Genomic DNA, 19,326 nt, shown 5'->3' with positions numbered 1-19,326 from the left:
AGTGGGATTTGTTATTCGAACGAGTGTTGATCGGCTACAAGCTGTGAGCGCAGTGCAGTGTAAAACTCTTCCTTCAGTCCTCACGCTGAGTGTTTAGAGGCGAGCACACTTGTTAGTCTTCAGTGATGAACTGAATTGATCTCCTTTCTCTCAGCACATAGTAAGTCACTCTCTCTGCTGCATCTACAACAAATAAAAGAGAAATATCTGTGAAAATGCAGCTTTTAATGAAACTGTTAGATTAATGCCTGCATGTTACATTGTGGTATCATCTGCTATTATGATCTGGCAGCAAATAATATGTTGTGTTTATTGCACATTGCACAGACCAGCTGTTACACACACTGATGCACCGCTCCTCCGGATCAATCTGAGTCCTAATCTTCAGAAGCCTTTAACCTCACCTCTGCTGTTAATAACGAGCCTGAGGGCTTTGGTAGCTAGTATAAGATCCACATTGGCTTTAGAAATCTGGGGAGGGTAGCTCCCTCCCCAGATGGCGTTGTCAGCATTCCTTAGTCAGCTTTACTGGCTATTCCTCCTTCGCCACAATGAGATGAATTTCTACAATGACAAAATCCTGTTACTGAAAATGTAACTAACTATGGTTTTCACACACACACACACACACACACACACACACACACACACACACACACACACACACACACACACACGCACGCACGCACACACGCACACACACACACTTGAAAGATTGAAGGCAGTTGAAAAGTAAAAATTTGCTTCCTTTGCAGAAAAACGCAAACTTCAGAAGGACACCCCCCCCTCCAAGCTTGCGATAAGCCAACATTACTACACGGTCAGGATTTGGCATGTTCTTGGCAGCGTTTGACTTTGTTTTTGGCGTTTACATGTGGGCGGAGAGATTTTAAGAACGGAAAGTCCCCGTTTTCATAAACACCCGTGTGCGTGATAGTGATGGGATTTCCGGCTCTTTTTAGAGAGCCGACTCTTTCGGTTCGGCTCACTAAAAAGAGCCGGCTCTTTCGGCTCCGAACCGGCTCTTCAGGTTGTTTTGTTGCTTTAATTAATTTATTATTAACAATAATATAAAATTATGCACAAAAGGAATTACTAACGTAAAAAAAGTGGTTTTATTTATATATGTTTATATATAAATATATGCGGTGGCCCCTAGAGACAAAACACGTACAAACTCCAAAACACATTTCTAGCATGAACTGAACTTCCAAAGCAGAGCTACTAGATCACTTAAATTAGACAATTGAAAGCATGTGTGTATTGTTTGTGTATTTATACACAGGCACTCATATATATTCAAATAATTTTAAAAAAAGTTCATTTACCTGTTACTACCACACACCAAATCCGGTCGTTGGTACTTGCTGGCTTGTGTAGCCACAAGACAACAAAAGCTTAACATTGCGCCCAGCATCCTGGAGCACTTCTGTTGTCTTTTGTACGTGTTTTGAGTTTTTATGTGCTTCTGAGTTTTTACGTGTTTTGGAGTTTGTATGTGTTTTTACGTGTTTTAGAGTTTTTACGTGTTTTGGAGTTTGTACATGCTTCCGAGTTTGTACGTGATTTGAAGTTTGTATGTGCTTTGTCTGTAGGGGCCACCGTAAATATACTTTTATTTATTCACTCCACATAAAATGTAATAAATAAATCATATAATACAAAAATCAACTATTCACATTTCAACTTTTAACTATTTAAATTTTCAGCTTTTTCCTTTTACAAATTTAAAGTGAAAACAACACAAAACACTGCAAACCACAACACAATTAAATATAAATTATAATATTAAAACAAAAAGAACATGCATATTCTCTGTCATATGGGCCTGCATAAATAAACTTTCTGAATCCTTTATCATCTGCAACCGAAAATGGTTGTGGATGATTACTTTACCTTTCTAATGTGACGTTGTTGTCCCTGGCTCTGTTTCTCTCTCTCTCCCTCTGGCTCTGTTCCTGCTACTGAGTGTAACTACCGCCCCTCCCCCCTCTTCCCAGCATAAAGCACAAGGCTCGCGTGCAGAGTGAAGCGGGAAAAAAGTGAGAGAGAGAGAGAGAGAGAGAGAGAGAGAGAGAGGTGAGAGAAAGAAAAAACTACGTGACGGCTCGCGATAAGGAGTCGGCTCGCGTCGTTCACGTCAAAGAGTCGGCTCTAAGAGCCATTTCGTTCGCGAACGACCCATCACTAGTGCGTGAGGAGGTGCGGCTCTCTCCGTGGAATATGAGACAGTCTCGGTGAACAGCAGCTGCTCGGCTGTTTCCGTGTTCGTTACTTTTTTCCTGAACTTTGTGTGAGTGGACCGTCTCCGTGTGAAGCTCCATGCTCAGGTAACGCAAGGCGTGTGTAATGTTTGTGATGTTTCCCTGTGTGCAGCTTAGTTCACGGTGACGGACTCGCAGCTCCGACGGTGAATACGGCACCGCAACGAGGCCGTGTTCGCCATATTGTGTTAGTTTGTGCGATCACGTTTGGCACAACACCAGAATGTAGACACTCTGAGCTCCGGACGGGACTTTATCTTCACGGTGCTGCCAGAGGGAAAGACGCACTCAATCATTACTTGTTATAAACAGGACTGTTTTGGATTACACACAACGACCTGTGAGTAAAAATACTGCGTCACACTGGCTGTTCTCCTGTAACAGGAAGTCATCGTCTGTAAGGACGGTTGTTACGACACTTGTAACGTTTGTAACTCGGACAGACCGAGTAAGACTGATAAATATAATATAAAATGTAACAGTCATATAAAACTGGGAATAGAAGTTTTAGAGTGGGATCAATAAACAGATATGATAACGGCACAGATATCAGTAAAACCTTTAAATAGAAGCAGATCAGCTGATGGCAGCTTCCTCTGCCTCACACTGCTGTCTGACTGCATCCAGCTGACACTGAGAGGAAGCAGGAAAGCAGCCGCTGATATTTGGACAGCACACATGATGGAAAGCAGGGTTTCAGCTGATGTGCACATGAATGATTTGTGTTTCCTCTGCAGGTAGAAAGTGTGTGAGCTGAGCAGCATGGATCAGTGTGAGGACAGAGAGGAGGGAGTCCCTCCCTCTAAAAGCACTCTGTGTGGGGAACATGAGAGCCAGACCAAAGCTCAGAGGTGAGACGACCATCTCTAACTGTCCATGACTCTTCTCCATGTCACAGCTCAGCACTCACATCACACTCAAAGCTGCAATAAACACATGCTGGATCCATGCTGTAGTGTGTGGGAACATATAACGCAGTGAAACATGCAGGTGTGATAAACACAGCCAGGCTCCACAGAACATGAGAGGATAGTTTAGAGGTTTGATCTGGTTGTGAAATAAATCATTCAACCACAAATCAAAGCTGTAAATAATGAACCCCTTCTTCTTCTATCCTGGTTATTTTTCTAGCATCAAACATCAACAAATACATTACAAGTCGACCAAACAAGTGGCTCAAAGAGCAGATTTTAAAAAATAACGATAATTCTTAAAATTTTCTTAATATAACTTTTTCTTCTGAGTAATACACGCTGAAGGCTGGTGATGCCTGCAGGTGAAGAAAAAAAGGATAAAGTATATAAATACTCATTATTTCTAACATTTATTAGCAATTTTACATGAATCATAACACAAATGAGTTTTAGAATGAAAGAAATGTATATTTACTAATGTAACACCAGCTGTCATAGTTATCTCACTCATAAGGTAAGGTAAAGATGTTCAATATTAGAGAGAGGCGCCAATGATAATCGTCTGTGAGCAGCTCTTGGTGAAAGTGGGGAGGAAGAACATGAAGAGACCTCCTACAGGTCAGATGTCTGTGGAGAGAGACTCTTCTGTGAACAATGATTTAACATGGTTTTCTCTCCATGTCTGCCAGAGTCAGTGGGAGAACCTGTTGGCCTCATGTCCCCCAGAGGTTTTCTGAATCCAGCTGTGTGTCTCTGAGGAGTAATCAGTCCATAGAGCCTCCGCTGTTCTTTGCTCCAGACATGTAAGCTGGAACTGAGTCCTTAATGCCACATTTGTGTGTTCAGTGTTACTTTTCATTAGCTTTGTGTACCTACAGCATGTCAGCTTCATGTGTTCTTACATAAACATAAAGCTGTGCATCAGAATCAGTCAGCAGCTTCAGCCTGCAGATAAATGTGTGAACAAAATAAGAAATATAATCACGACAGTTGATCAACTCCGTGTGATCCTGAGACATTGGTGGGAAAAACTTTCTTCATCAGTCTGACTGACAGCAAAGAGTTAGAGGATGAAGGGTTTAAATGAGGCTGCAGAAGAAAATAACTGTTTGTATTTATGTGAGATGGTTTGAGTTCAGCAGGTGGAAATTCACACTGTAAGTAACTTCGAGATAATTAACAAAGTTTAACAGAAAACGTGAGCATTATATTTCCTATGACTTTGGAGAGAACGGTGAAAACAGTGTGTGGGTCCATCTGTAGGGCAGCGTCATGGTTCAGTTTCAGAAAGGAGAAGGATTAGTTTCTGTAGCTGCTAATAACAGAGTAATGAGCAGAAATGACTCGAATATTTGTTTGTAAATCATCCAGAATTGTTGTTGTTTATAATGTGGTTGCATGTTTTTCTGAACACAAAAATATCTTTTAATTGAAATCTTAATCTTGATCCTGGGACTCGATCTTTCTGTCTGCTGCGATCCGCCTCAGACCATCAGACTATCCTGAACCTGATGCCAGCTGTGTGTCCTTAAAGAGTGATCTGTCCATGGAGCCTCCACTCTTCTTCAAAAAGCAGATTATTTCAGAGACGGTGTAAGTAAACATCAGCTCATCTTCTTCCTCATCTGTCCTCATCTTCAGAATCATGCTATGTCAACAAAACTGAATTGAATAAACTTGTTCTTGGTGGTCTACTTCTTTATCTGGCAGACATGACAGACCAGGCTGCTGTGAGCCTGATCACAGCTGTGTGTCTCTGAAGAGTGATACCTCCATGGAGCCACCGCTATTCTTCAAGAAACCAGCATCAACCTTTAGAGCAGGAAAACCAAAGAGGTGAGCTCTCCTGGAACGTCCATTAGAGCTGTCGCTATAATTACCTGGTTCCCTGTACTCGGGTTTAAGCTGATATTTAGACCTAAAATGGTTGTAAAGATTAATGTGAGTGTTAGTGGGACGTAGCCGTGAGACCTGAAATCCGATTTTGGAAGTTCGGTTTAACTAAGAGACTCACAAGTAACCGACACCAAAACAATGCTCAGAGGTGGTTAAAGCTCTGAGGCAGAACTACAGAAGGTCTTTTATGCATCTCGGTCTACTCTCAGGGTTCTGGATTGTTTTTAACATTTAATGGTTATTCATTTTTAAACTGTATACATTTATGATCTAATTTTCTCTGGGATGGCTCATTGTTTGCTTACCAGGATCTGTCAAAGAACTGTCTTCAAACAGACACGTAGCTGTGAGTCGGTGAAGAGTGATGCGTCCAAGGAGCCGCCGCTATTTTTCAAGAAAAACGTTATACCCTTAAAACCAGGGAAACGAAGGAGGTACGTTTTCCATCAGTACCGTCTCATTAAGTGGCTGTTTGCTCTGTACTGAGGTGTAAGTAGGTATCTACGGTACACTAAAAACACCTCAGGGTACAGAATAATCTGAAGAGCAGTGTTAGTGTAGTGTGTGTGTGAATGTCTGTGTGAATGGGTGAATGACTGAACGTGTAAAGCACTTTGGGGTCCTTAGGGATTAGTAAGGCGCTATACAAATCCAGGCCATGTTTACATATAATCAGGTAGAGGAACTCCGGTTTGAGCAACACAGTCACAAGTTTGTTCTTCAGATACCAAACATTACACAAAGGTTCATAAAACTCAGATATAACATATGAAAAGTAGTCATGACAGCCATGATCTTCTGGCAGAACTTCTCTAAAGTATGAACATATCAGTGCAGACGGAGCATTTACAACCATTAAACATAAAGTGGTAATTAGCTGAGTAAATTCTATTATGCAAAGAACGAGATCTCTAAAACCCCAGATAAGCTTCTCAGTTTGAAACGAAACCCTTAGAGATGCCTTTAACACCAGTTTAGTAACATACTCTGGGCTGCATACTTTTAAAAACTAGTGAAATCTGAAAAATCTTTTGTGATTAATTTTATTAAAGGAAGAAACATATCATTGGCATTCATTCAGGAAGTTTCACAGAAGTTTCAAAACTGGTTTCAAGCAGGAAGCATGTGAGACTCAAACAGGACAACAAGACAGAGAAATTAGAAAAATGAGGGTTTAAATACACATGAGATAATTAGAGAAAGAGACAGCTGGGAAACAAGGTGCAGGGGAATGGAATCACCTAACGAGCAGGGGGTGGAGAAAACTGAACATAATGCACAAGAGACTATGAAAATAACACACTGCAGTTTCATATAAACATGTTGTGGTTTTCCCTACATTCAGGTTGAGAGTATTATAATATGATGGTGTTGCTTTGACTGCACAATCCCACGAAACGATATAGAAAATATGTAAAATATATCAGCTGTGAATAACCTCCTAATTGCATTGTATAAAAAGGAATGATTGTCTGTAGGTGCAGGGAGCGCTGTTAGCATAGACCAGGTTAATTCTGTCCATTTGCAATTACAATTGCTTAACTAGCTAACTAAATAGATTCTGCGCATGAGAAGAGTGTCTGTATTTGCATTTGGACTGTCCCTTTCACACTGCAAATTTTTAAATTTAAACAAATCCCAAAAGTGTTAAACTTAGATTAGCCACAACTTGAGTAAGCAGGCATGACTAATTTATTTGAAAGCGTAAATGGCACATTAATAACCAGGTGACCATTTTACGTGGCTGGATGTATATGTGGAAAGATAGTGTAATGTAATTCTTCATGGTTCTTCCACAGTGTGGACCAGGAGAGCTCAGAGGTTCCCAGTGGTCAGTCTGCCCAGCAGCATCAAACACAGCTGGACTCCATATTTATGGTCTGTACATGTACAACAACTACTTTTACATCTATTGTGTTCACAGTCATCTCCATGCTGCTCTTTGTAGAGATCTGATGTTTGGCTCCATGATTTCAGTCTGATTGGCTCATTCATAAAGTATTCTGTTCCAGCTGCTGGAGAACAATATCATCACTTTTGTGAAGAACGAGCTGAAGAAGATCCAGAAGGTTTTGAGTCCATATTATGAAGGCAGTGAGATGGAGGATGAAGCAGTATTGCATTGTGAAGATGAAGAGCAATGGAGGAGCAACAGAGAGGCAGTTCTGAAAATCACAGTAAACTTCCTAAGAAGAATGAAGCAGGAGGATCTGGTTGACCGTCTGAAGAACAGTGAGGATTTCTCTAAAGATTTTCTTTTGCTGAGTAACTGGAACATTTACTAATGTTTCAAAAGAGGGACCCACATGTGTTGAAATGCTAATGATTTAGGGCATGAAATTGTTGCCTGAACTTTCTAAACATTTAGTTGGTATATTTGGTCTGTTGTTCTTTTAGGAACTCCCAGCAGAGTTTGTCAGCAAAACCTTAAATCTGCACTGAAGAAGAAGTTCCAGTGTGTGTTTGAGGGGATCGCTAAAGCAGGAAACCCAACCCTCCTGAATCAGATCTACACAGAGCTCTACATCACAGAGGGAGGGACTGCAGAGGTCAATGATGAACATGAGGTCAGACAGATTGAAACAGCATCCAGGAAAACCGACAGACCAGAGACAACAATCAGACAAGAAGACATCTTTAAAGCCTCACATGGAAGAGATGAACCAATCAGAACAGTGCTGACAAAGGGAGTGGCTGGCATTGGGAAAACAGTCTTAACACAGAAATACACCCTGGACTGGGCTGAAGACAAAGCCAACCAGGACATCCAGTTCATATTTCCATTCACTTTCAGAGAGCTGAATGTGCTGAGAGAGGAAAAGTTCAGCTTGGTGGGACTTGTTCATCGCTTCTTTACTGAAACCAAAGAAGCAGGAATCTGCAGCTTTGAAGACCTCCAGGTTGTGTTTATCTTTGATGGTCTGGATGAGTGTCGACTTCCTCTGGACTTCCACAAAACTACAATCCTAACTGACCCTAGAAAGTCCACCTCAGTGGATGTGCTGCTGATAAACCTCATCAGGGGGAAACTGCTTCCCTCTGCTCGCCTCTGGATAACCACACGACCTGCAGCAGCCAATCAGATCCCTCCTGACTGTGTTGGCATGGTGACAGAGGTCAGAGGGTTCACAGACCCACAGAAGGAGGAGTACTTCGGGAAGAGGTTCAGAGATCAGGAGCAGGCCAGCAGGATCATCTCCCACATCAAGACATCACGAAGCCTCCACATCATGTGCCACATCCCAGTCTTCTGCTGGATCACTGCTACAGTTCTGGAGGATGTGCTGGAAACCAGAGAGGGAGGGCAGCTGCCCAAGACCCTGACTGAGATGTACATCCACTTCCTGGTGGTTCAGGCCAAAGTGAAGAAGGTCAAGTATGATGGAGGAGCTGAGACAGATCCACACTGGAGTCCAGAGAGCAGGAAGATGATTGAGTCTCTGGGAAAACTGGCTTTTGATCAGCTGCAGAAAGGAAACCTGATCTTCTATGAATCAGACCTGACAGAGTGTGGCATCGATATCAGAGCAGCCTCAGTGTACTCAGGAGTGTTCACACAGATCTTTAAAGAGGAGAGAGGACTGTACCAGGACAAGGTGTTCTGCTTCATCCATCTGAGTGTTCAGGAGTTTCTGGCTGCTCTTCATGTCCATCTGACCTTCATCAACTCTGGACTCAATCTGCTGGAAGAACTACAAACAACCTCCAAGAGGTCAAAACCAAGATACTTTACAGAGACACATTTCTATCAAAGTGCTGTGAATAAGGCGTTACAGAGTCCAAATGGACACCTGGACTTGTTCCTCCGCTTCCTCCTGGGTCTTTCACTGCAAACCAGTCAGACTCTCCTCCAAGGTCTGCTGATACAGACAGGAAGTAGCTCACAGACCAATCAGGAAACAGTCCAGTACATCAAGGAGAAACTCAGTGAAAATCTGACTGCAGAGAAAAGCATCAATCTGTTCCACTCTTTGAATGAACTGAATGATCGTTCTCTAGTGAAAGAGATCCAACAGTCCCTGAGATCAGGAAGTCTCTCCACAGATAAACTGTTTCCTGCTCAGTGGTCAGCTCTGGTCTTCATCTTACTGTCATCAGAAGAAGATCTGGATGTGTTTGACCTGAAGAAATACTCTGCTTCAGAGGAGGCTCTTCTGAGGCTCCTGCCAGTTGTGAAAGCCTCTAAAAAAGCTCTGTAAGTACATAGATAGCATTTATTTATGAATGAAAATGATACAAAGTAGCTTACAACTATAGAAAAGGTAGAACACTTTTGTATTTTGTTTGTCTCTTTAGGCTAAGTTGCTGCAACCTTTCAGAAAGAACCTGTGTAGCTCTTTCCACAGTCCTCTGTTCCCAGTCTTGCAGTCTAAAAGAGCTGGACCTGAGTAACAACAATCTGCAGGATTCAGGCGTGAAGCTTCTCTCAGTGGGGCTTGAAAGTCCTCAGTGTACACTGGAAACTCTCAGGTCAGATCAAGAGCTTTTTAAACTTACATTTAGATAGGAAAGACATGGTTATAGCTTACTCTCTTTCTCAGTTATTTTAAGTATAGTATAATAATTTTTTCAAAAAACGTTAAAGACATTTGCTAAATTTGTGGGACTCTAGTTTGTCAGGCTGTCTGATCACAGAAGAAGGCTGCACTTCTCTCGCATCAGCTGTCAGCTCCAACCCCTCCCATCTGAAAGAGCTGGATCTGAGTTACAATCACTCAAGAGGCTTTGGGATGCAACGGCTGTCGGCTGGAATGAGTGATCCATGCTGGAGACTGGAAACTCTGAGGTATGGAGAGTCTTGTGACAGCCACACATGAATAGATAGAGAACACACATTAAGATTAAAAGTCAAGAGGATCAATTTCACTAAATAGTTTTGAAAAATGATTATTTTCATGAATACTTGTGCAAAGAAATAAAGAAGTCTGGTGCATGGGCAGTGACAGTGCAGCCTTCCTGAAGCATTACGCAGAGGTTTTTGGCCCACACATACCCCAGTCTGGGTTATCTTTGGAAAGTTTAAATACAGTGAAGTGCATAAGAGTTTTTTGTCATAATCTTGGCACACTCAATTTGCTGGTGGGATTGTAGCATGAGACAGGTTATTTTAATGTGTTTCAGGTGAGAGCAGTACACAAACCTTATAGACATTTTGATAATTACAGGTTAATTTAAGCTGCGTCTTTGAGTTCATTAGTATGAGATGAAATAAGGAAGCTAACTGAAGCTAGCTGCTATAAGTAATGTGGAAATGTTAACTTTCTAATTGTGTTCTTCCTGTCAGCTATCATGTCTGAAGGCAAATGGAAACATTTGGAGTGTAACAAGCTATAAAACTAATGTTAGTCCAACCCTTTTAAATGTTAGGTTTTCTGGAGTGCACAAATTTGAATACAGAAGACAGCCAAGTTACAAACATAGCTGCAGAAATGAATCACCTACAGCATGTTCCAGATGGTTACCGCTGTAAAGATGCTGAAAACTTTCTGACAACCAAAGAAATGTGGATTGTAAGAGTCAGATGTGTGGTAGCAGGACCTTTCTATTCCCGTTTTGTTAGCAAAGTCAGTGTCTAACAGTATGTGTGTGAGAGCCATGTAATGTCCATGTGTGCATGCTGACTGTGCTGGTCTGACCCCCCTCCTCCTTTCAGGGTGGAGCCTGCTGGAGAACGATGGTTGAGACCAGGTCTGAGGAAGTGTAAGTGTGTTTTTAATGTGATTCATGAAAACAAAGCAGCACACATTCAACCATCATCAAACTGTCACATCACTCATTCACATCTCTGATGTCAGGAGTCATCATCAAAGTGTCAATCAATGAACAGATGATGGATCAATAACTGCAGCTGGATTGTTTGTTCTCTCCATCAGATTCCTGTCAACTCACAATCGACACAAACACAGTGCACAGAGAACTCAAACTGTCTGACAACAACAGGAAGGTGACACGTGTGGAGGACGTTCAGTCATATCCTGATCATCCAGACAGATTTGATCAGTATCCTCAGCTCCTGTGCAGAGATGGTCTGACTGGTCGCTGTTACTGGGAGGTCAAGTGGAGAGGAATGGTTGATATATCAGTGAGTTACAGAAGAATCAGAAGGAAGGGAGACAGATATGACTGTGAACTTGGATTTAACGAACATTCGTGGAGTCTGAGCTGCTTTGATCATGGTCCTCATGCTGTCTGGCACAATAAGATAAAAACATCCATCTCCTCCTCCTCCTCCTCCTCCTCCTCTGTCTCTAACAGAGCAGCAGTGTATGTGGACTGTCCTGCTGGCACTCTGTCCTTCTACAGAGTCTCCTCTGACACTCTGATCCACCTCCACACCTTCAACACCACATTCACTGAACCTCTTTATGCTGGGTTTGTTTTTGGGTCAAATTCTTCAGTCTTTCTTTGTGCAGTCTAAAGGCTGTCCTCCTTTTACAGAAACACTTCAGAAGTCAGATTTTCAGCATTTTTAAACAGGCTGTTTGTTATTAAAGGTTTATTTTATTGTTCAAGTGTGATGTAAGTATACAGTATAGTGTGGATATAGAACTGGTGTTCCTTCTAATTAGTTGTGTTGCTCATATTTGTTGTTGTGTATCATCTCCTGTTCCCATCAGGCACTACAATATCATAGATCAAACGGTACACAATTTTTAAATTCAATTCAGAATGTCTGTATGGTCTCCTGAACCTTCCTCCAGTATTGATTATATATTATTTAATCAGTAAACATTGATAGTGAGAACATCACTGATTCATAGATGTTCTCACTATCAAAATACTCCATAGTTATGTTTTATCGGTCTGATTGCTAACTTTTGCTAAAGCTGGCACTGCAGACATCTACTGGATCCACTCTGACGTATGTAATTCTCTAACTTATAAGTAATTGCACAATATACCAACAGTTACATTGTTAGGGCCCTGAGTTAGTGAATTGGTTTTTATTGTCATTTTAACACATTGGATTTTAATATGGAACAGCAGTGTAATCTCAAACTTAGCACTTTAACATCAGTGAGAGGGTGGTTGAGAAACCAAAATCAAAGTTTTTAAAAATTATTTTGCAATCTGAAAGTTAATTTAATGTTTAATCATTTAATTTTAAAGGCCGGGACACCGTGTATTATTTTATTTTGGTTCAGAATTGTATAAAATCTCTTTTTATGGTTTCAATTATATGTTAGGTTCAGTTACTTGATTTCGTGCTGAGAAAACTGTATATATAATGTAAAATAGAAGCTCAGCATTTCACCTTACTTTTTTGAAGAAGTAACTATATAATTAATTACCCAACATTGGTCATTATTTACTGTATTTTGCAGACAGAGTTACAGACTCTCTCCCAGACCACAGACTCATAATACAAGTCAGAGCTTTATATATAAAAAAGAAAGTTTTGTTTTCATAATCGGAGTTCAAGTTATTTTTACTTCCAATAGTGTTGACATGCTACACCGGTCATGAACAAGATTGTTTTTAAATTTTCATTGTAAGTGGTCTAAAGCAGTTAATTAAAAGTAGTCTAACATAAATTTAAATGTTGTAATTTGGTTATTTTAATAAACATGTAACTTGGATGGATTGGATGCTGGCGTGACCACAGTGCACACGTCTTATGTTGCTCACAGTGGTCCAAGGGATGCTCAGGGAGTTTGTGTGTTCGCTCAGACACGTGAAAAATTTGAGGGAACATTGACTTCAGATTAAAATTTAAGAACCAATCTTTAACTCTCCATGAGGTAAACAAAAGACATTGCAACAACTTTGTTAAAGAGTGAGCAGGTTGGTACAAAGCTCTGCAAAGGAAACTCTTGGTGAAGAAAACATCTGAAGGTCACCTTTTGTCTTCTCACTGGAAGAGATGGTGTTGCAGTCTCTGCTCTGAACACCACAGGATGTTCAGAGCAGAGACATTGATACCACACATTGGCAGTGTTGGGACTAACGCGTTATTAAGTAACGCATTACAGTAACTACGTTATTATTGTGGTAACTAGTTAGTATGCCAACATCAGGAACGCATTAATCGTTACTGGGTTTAGATAGGGTCGTTATTCGTTACTTCTTGCGGTGGCTATCGCGGAGCTTCCACAGATTTTTTGAAAAATGTATTGATAGCAATGTTGAACATTATTACACAGGGAAAAAACAACTACACGTAAAATAATCCCACTGTGATGCCTCTGCCTTTGTAAATGGAGGGACAGTAGCTGCTTGTGTAAGCATGTAAAACCTGCAGATAGTCAGATTAACAGTATTATACAACAATTAAAAAAATAATTACAGTACTATACAACAGTAACAGTATTTTGTCTCTATGTATCCCATGTAAACAATAACGTGGCGCACAGCGTGATGTGAGAAAGGGCACATACCTTTGACGTTGCATGACGAACTCTGTATTCCTCGTCCACACGTAAACGCAAAAAAGGAGTGTCAGTTTTCGGTGATTCAAAATGCCGTTTACGTGGACAAAACAGCTGCGTTTTCAAAAATACCGTGTAGGTGCGGACGCAGCGTAAAAGAGAAAAGCATCAACCTGCTCCACTGTCTGAATGAACTGAATGATCCTTCTCTAGTGGAGCAGATCCAACAGTCCCTGAGTTCAGGAAGTCTCTCCACAGATAAACTGTCTCCCGTTTAGTGGTCAGCTCTGGTCTTCATAAGATAAGATATCTGTGCAATTGTCATTGCACAGTCATACATAGTACAGTAGTACAATGAAATTGGAAAAACTGTCCTACGTCGGCACTACATATAACACAACATGACATGATATGACACATCACAACGCAACAAACAACACAACACAGTATATTAACTTAGTATAAAAAGAAGAATAAGTGTATGTGTATTTGTTACACCCCGGCCTAGGCAACCGGCGTGCAACACAGAAAAAATAAAAATAGGGGGAAAAAAAACTACTACGGTTCTCCAAAACGTAAGTATCGACAACTATTTACATCAAAGCCAAATGGGACATTTATTTACATCAAAACACCAAACTATTTACAACTGGGGGGGAAGATCACGAACATGACAAACTGAAACACAGGGCTTAAACACACAGAGGGAGCAATCAGGGAATGGACAACAGGAGGGAAACACAGCTGGGGCAAATCAGAACTGACGAGACAAGGAAGCGTAAACTGAACACATTGAGATAAGACAGACTTTCAAAGTAAAGCAGGAAACACATAACAGTCACGCCTAAAACAAAACACTGACAACACCGAAACGTAACAGTATTGCACACTATTATTATTGCACATTAATTATTATTGCACCTTGTTATAAATATAAATATTATTGTTATCCTTTTAAACATTGTTACCTCCCCCCTAAAAAGTCCAGGGAGGTATCCAGTCAGGTCAGCTATTTACATTGATCAGGGCTGTTGCCCTGTTGTAACAGCTGTCCTTGAGTCTGTTTGTTCGGGACCTCAGCAGCCTGAACCTCCTGCCAGATGGCAGCAGCTTAAACACCCGGTGTCCTGGGTGTGTGCAGTCCCGTAGGATGCTGCGTGCCCTCTTGAGACAGCAAGTGCTGTACAGGTCCTTCAGGGAGGGAAGAGGATGTTCAATGATTTTTTGGGCCATGTTGATGACCCTCTGGAGTGCCTTTCTGTGTGCTGTGGTGCAGCTGGAGAACCACACACCGATGCAATATGTCAGCACACTTTCAATGGAGCAGCGGTAGAAGACGGTCAGCAGCTCCTTCTTCAGGTCCATTTTTCTGAGGATTCTCTGAAAGTGGAGACGCTGTTGGGATTTCTTTAAGACCGCAGAGGTGTTAGAGCTCCATTGGAGGTCTGTGTCTATGTGCACACCCAGAAACCTGAAACTGGAGACCCTTTCCACGCACTCCCCGTTGATGCTGACAGGCTGCAGGCTCATCTTTTTTTTTTTTTTTTTTTTTTTTTTTTTTTTTTTTTTGGCCTGTCCCGTTTGGCTCTTTTGCCATCAGAATTGTTGTCTAAAGGCAAAGAAAGATACCCAACGGATTTACTTTACCAAACTGACCATCCCAGCCTTGCCGTAATGGTCCATTTGATTCACCTTTTATTGTTTATTTTATTTTCACTTACTGAATACGGGACAGACTTGACTGGGGGAAAGAAGGGGAGAAAGAAAGAGGGTAAGAGAAACAGCTGAGAAGAGGGACGGGGGAGAAGGGCAAAAGACAAAAACCAACAGAACGGGCAGAGAAAAAAAATGCATATATCAATCACCTGGATCACCTGCTGAGAAAGAAAAAAGAGAGCAAGCAGAAGAGAACAAGAGTAATAGAATAAACAACATCACAATGATATATGGGAATATGACAGTAAATACTAAATGTTAAACATTATTGTGCAGCACATAAGATCAACAGAACACAGTGTGCTTTGAGGTAGGAGCCAAAAAGGGTGTAGTTTGTGGGTGTGATCACCCGTGTGTACACCTGTGAGCATGGACGCGCTTGTTTTTTGTTTTTTTAAAAGGTTCCTTCATGTAATAATCTGCTAGAGGGTGTGGGGGGGCCACAGCCCCGTCCTCCAAGGCATGAAGCAGGTATGGAGGAGATCAAAACTCCAGACATCCAGAGGCCCCTAGAACACAAGAGACCAAGGAAGACCAACAGAGGGGCAGCTGCGCCACTGTCCCGGAAAGAGCTGAGGAGAGTCCCAGATGAGGGCTCACTCAGCAGCCGCGGAGCAGAAGCCAGGGGGAGTTGCAGTGACGCGCCCGTGAGCTCCGCCAGCAGCCAGCTGCGCCTGAGTGACCGAGCCCCAGGCCGAGAGGCCGGGGGCACCCCACCTCCGAAGTGGCCCGAGCGAGCCCCAGGCTCCAGGCCCCGATAAGCGGCCGCCAAGGAGTGAGCCGGTGTGTACCTGGACGCCCATCCCCGGACACAAAGAACCACCAACGCACCGATGTCTGGGGGGGTCCGCCACTGGCAGGGGAAATGGTGGTGGCTCATCTTACCGTCATCAGAAGAAGATCTGGATGTTGTATGGAATATCCTGACCTATGAACTTCTATCCCTGAGATTCAATTGTACAGTTTGAGCAGTAGCTGAATAACGCGACTTAAAAAATCGCACAGTGTATGCCCAGTTTAACCAGGTCAGACCTTTTAATTCCTGCAGTCATGGTCAAAGCCATGTTTCAGAAAACATCTGAAACTGTCTCCACAGTGACACGTGCTACTACACTCGATGATCTGTGATGATAAACCTGCAAAGCTTTTAATAAACGTCCTTATTATAAACCTGCTGTCTGTGAGTAACTATGATGAACAAGTGGCCAGATCTCATTTTGAACATGTTGAGACTGTAAAGATTCTGTGCTTCTAACACGGTTTCTGCCTCTGTGAACAAGTGAGAGTGTACAATAATAACTCAGTGCAAAGCACAACAAACTGAGTCATTAGATATGATCTCCCCTCGTTATGTTTGCAATTATAACAATGGAGGTTTTCACTCTGGGCCTGCGTCAGCTTCACATGTCATGTGATCAGGTGTGCTCTATAACGCTGTGAGGAACCTTGGAGTCATTTTTGACCAGGACATGTCCTTCAACGCACATATTAAACAAGTATGTAAGACTGCGTTCTTCCATTTGCGCAACATCTCTAAAGTTAGAAATATCCTGTCTCAGAGTGACGCTGAAAAACTAGTTCATGCATTTATTACTTCCAGGCTGGACGACTGTAATTCATTATTATCAGGATGTCCAAAAAACTCGCTGAAAAGCCTTCAGCTGATCCAAAATGCTGCAGCAAGAGTCCTGACAGGGACTAGAAAGAGAGAGCAGATTCCCTTCATTGGCTTCCTGTTAAATCCAGAATTCAAAATCCTGCTCCTCACATACAAGGTCTTAAATAATCAAGCCCCATATTATCTTAATGACCTTGTAGTACCATATCAGCCTATTAGAACACTTCGCTCTCGCTCTGCAGGCCTACTTGTTGTTCCTAGAGTATTTAAAAGTAGAATGGGAGGCAGAGCCTTCAGTTTTCAGGCCCCTCTTCTGTGGAACCAGCTTCCAGTTTGGATTCAGGAGACAGACACTATCTCTACTTTTAAGATTAGGCTTCAAACTTTCCTTTTTGCTAAAGCATATAGTTAGGGCTGGACCAGGTGACCCTGAATCCTCCCTTAGTTATGCTGCAATAGACGTAGGCTGCCGGGGGATTCCCATGATGCATTGAGTTTTTCCTTTCCAGTCACCTTTCTCACTCACTATGTATTAACAGACCTCTCTGCATTGAATCATATCTGTTATTAACCTCTGTCTCTCTTCCACAGCATGTCTTTATCCTGTCTTCCTTCTCTCACCCCAACCAATCACAGCAGATGGCCCCGCCCCTCCCTGAGCCTGGTTCTGCCGGAGGTTTCTTCCTGTTAAAAGGGAGTTTTTCCTTCCCACTGGTGCCAAAGTGCTGCTCATAGGGGGTCATATGATTGTTGGGTTTTTCTCTGTACCTATGAAGCACCTTGAGGCGATTTTTGTTGTGATTTGGCACTATATAAATAAAATTGAATTGAATTGAATTGCTCTGGTCTTGACTTTGTTTTCATAATAAATATCTAAATAAATAAAAGACATGTTTTTCTCTTAAAGGCTAACAGTCAGTCAGAATGAGGCTGCAGCCAAACACAGAAAGGTGTTTTTATAAAGATGAGCCCAGAGATGAAACACGAGTGTTCACAGACATCAGAACCTCAGAGGTGAAACATGAGGTTGGAGTCCTCCTCAGCATTCAGAAGAGCTGCTGTGAAACCCGGAGTACTCATGACAGACTCTGATGGCACAAACACATCATGATTCAAAAATAAAGAATATGACAAACATGGAGCTCCTGATCCTCCTGCATGAGAACAAGCTGACATGAGCGCTGTGTCTGAGTGTCTCCCTTTCACAGTGAGAATAACAGAGCTGCTGATCTGAGCTCACAGTCATTAAACTGACCTGAGGTCAGCTGCTAGGACATCTCTGTGCTCCTTACATATGAATATAAACCATGTGACCTCACCTCAGTCGTGTGGATGACTGTAGTCATAGAAGAGTAGAGGTGTAGCAGGTGGTGTGAGGCTAAGGAGGAAGAGGTGGATTCTAGTCAATGCAGTACTTAGAGGCTCCACCAGAGGGCTCTGTTAAGTCCTTATTGTAATACAGTTACTGTGTGCAGTTATACCTGATACAACATCTGCACTTATTTAAATCATACGCGTAAATGCTGTCAGTAAATGATTGATTCCTATTTATTCTACTTCCTGTTGACTAGTTTTATTAAAATGAAACATTTAAGCACAGCTGATCGAGTGACTGGACGTAAACAGGTAATGGATTTCATGTAACAGGTTCACACCTGAATCTGGGCCTGTGGTGCCAAAGTGTTCAGACCTGGTGAATGACCTGCAGAGAGCTGGGACCAAAGTAACAAAGGTCACCATCAGTAACACACTACAACGGCAGGGAATTGTTGTCAAGAAAAACATGTTATTTTATTCTCACTGTGATATCATTCATAAAGCACTGTCAGTATTTCATCGTTACTTCATTAGTCTGTATTACTTATCATCAGTTTATCATGTATCATTTATCATTTATTTCAGAGCATGCAGGATAAAACCTATTCTAGAAGTAATACTCTATTATGTGTCGAAAACACCAGCAGAAGCTGTGGGTCCAGTCAGGCCACAGTACAGTCATATGAGGACACTCAACTTTGGTTGGCCTGAACTCACAATATCACAAAACTACACATTCTACACACTATTGGTTAAGTTCCCAGGAAAGCCTGAGTGGAAACATCTGGAACATGTTGTTGTTGTTAGCCATAGAAGGACATAGAAGTGAGAACTGACTGATACTTATCATGTGACTTGACGCCATCATTGCAATAAAACCCTTGTGAAGAAACTGTTCGGAGGGAGATTGGCTCTTAAAGGCTTGTGATGCTCATCTTCCCCATATGTACATATGTATAATAAAAATCACTATTCTGACATCTACTGAGACCATGCAGTCGTTTGTCTTCTCCTCAGAAACTCGAATCATGACATTTTTGGTGCTCGAAACCCCGTTTGAGGAGGAGAGGAGACTAATAATGGAGCTTGGCTGACGGTCTAGTGGTGTCAGACGGACGGCCGGGAGCTCCACTGAGTGATGGGCCCCGAAATATGAGAGGTAAGCACCGCCTGTTGATGGATCTCCAAAGGTGCTGAATTTGAAATTAAGCGCTAAATTAAAGGTTCACTCA

At 41.9% G+C, this 19,326-nt stretch overlaps 1 protein-coding gene across 1 annotated transcript; it reads left to right on the top strand.

The window, feature by feature from the left end:
• The first annotated feature begins 3,026 nt into the window (after nt 1-3,026).
• On the top strand, nt 3,027-11,461 carry LOC113019592 (NACHT, LRR and PYD domains-containing protein 3-like). The gene is made up of 13 exons (XM_026163365.1): nt 3,027-3,115; nt 3,868-3,981; nt 4,667-4,771; nt 4,889-5,014; nt 5,383-5,508; nt 6,874-6,952; nt 7,087-7,306; nt 7,472-9,269; nt 9,371-9,544; nt 9,687-9,860; nt 10,728-10,774; nt 10,948-11,156; nt 11,330-11,461. Exons 1-13 carry the CDS (start codon nt 3,027-3,029, stop codon nt 11,387-11,389), a joined length of 3,321 nt encoding a protein of 1,106 aa, XP_026019150.1. The 3' UTR covers nt 11,390-11,461.
• Nucleotides 11,462-19,326: the final 7,865 nt, after the last annotated feature.

Source organism: Astatotilapia calliptera, chromosome 3 (genome assembly GCF_900246225.1).
Source record: "Astatotilapia calliptera chromosome 3, fAstCal1.2, whole genome shotgun sequence".
NCBI classification, from domain to species: Eukaryota; Metazoa; Chordata; class Actinopteri; order Cichliformes; family Cichlidae; genus Astatotilapia; species Astatotilapia calliptera.
Note: the sequence above shows the minus strand (reverse complement) of the source record. Positions and strands in the feature narration are given on the sequence as shown.

What these genes read in the sequence shown, in the direction of transcription:
- LOC113019592 (XM_026163365.1), top strand. Translation starts at nt 3,027, where the DNA reads ATGGATCAGTGTGAGGACAGAGAGGAGGGAGTCCCTCCCTCTAAAAGC. An exon ending in AGCTGGACTCCATATTTATG is followed by an intron (nt 6,953 to 7,086) that starts GTCTGTACATGT and finishes ATTCTGTTCCAG; the next exon opens with CTGCTGGAGAACAATATCAT. An exon ending in GGTTGACCGTCTGAAGAACA is followed by an intron (nt 7,307 to 7,471) that starts GTGAGGATTTCT and finishes TTGTTCTTTTAG; the next exon opens with GAACTCCCAGCAGAGTTTGT.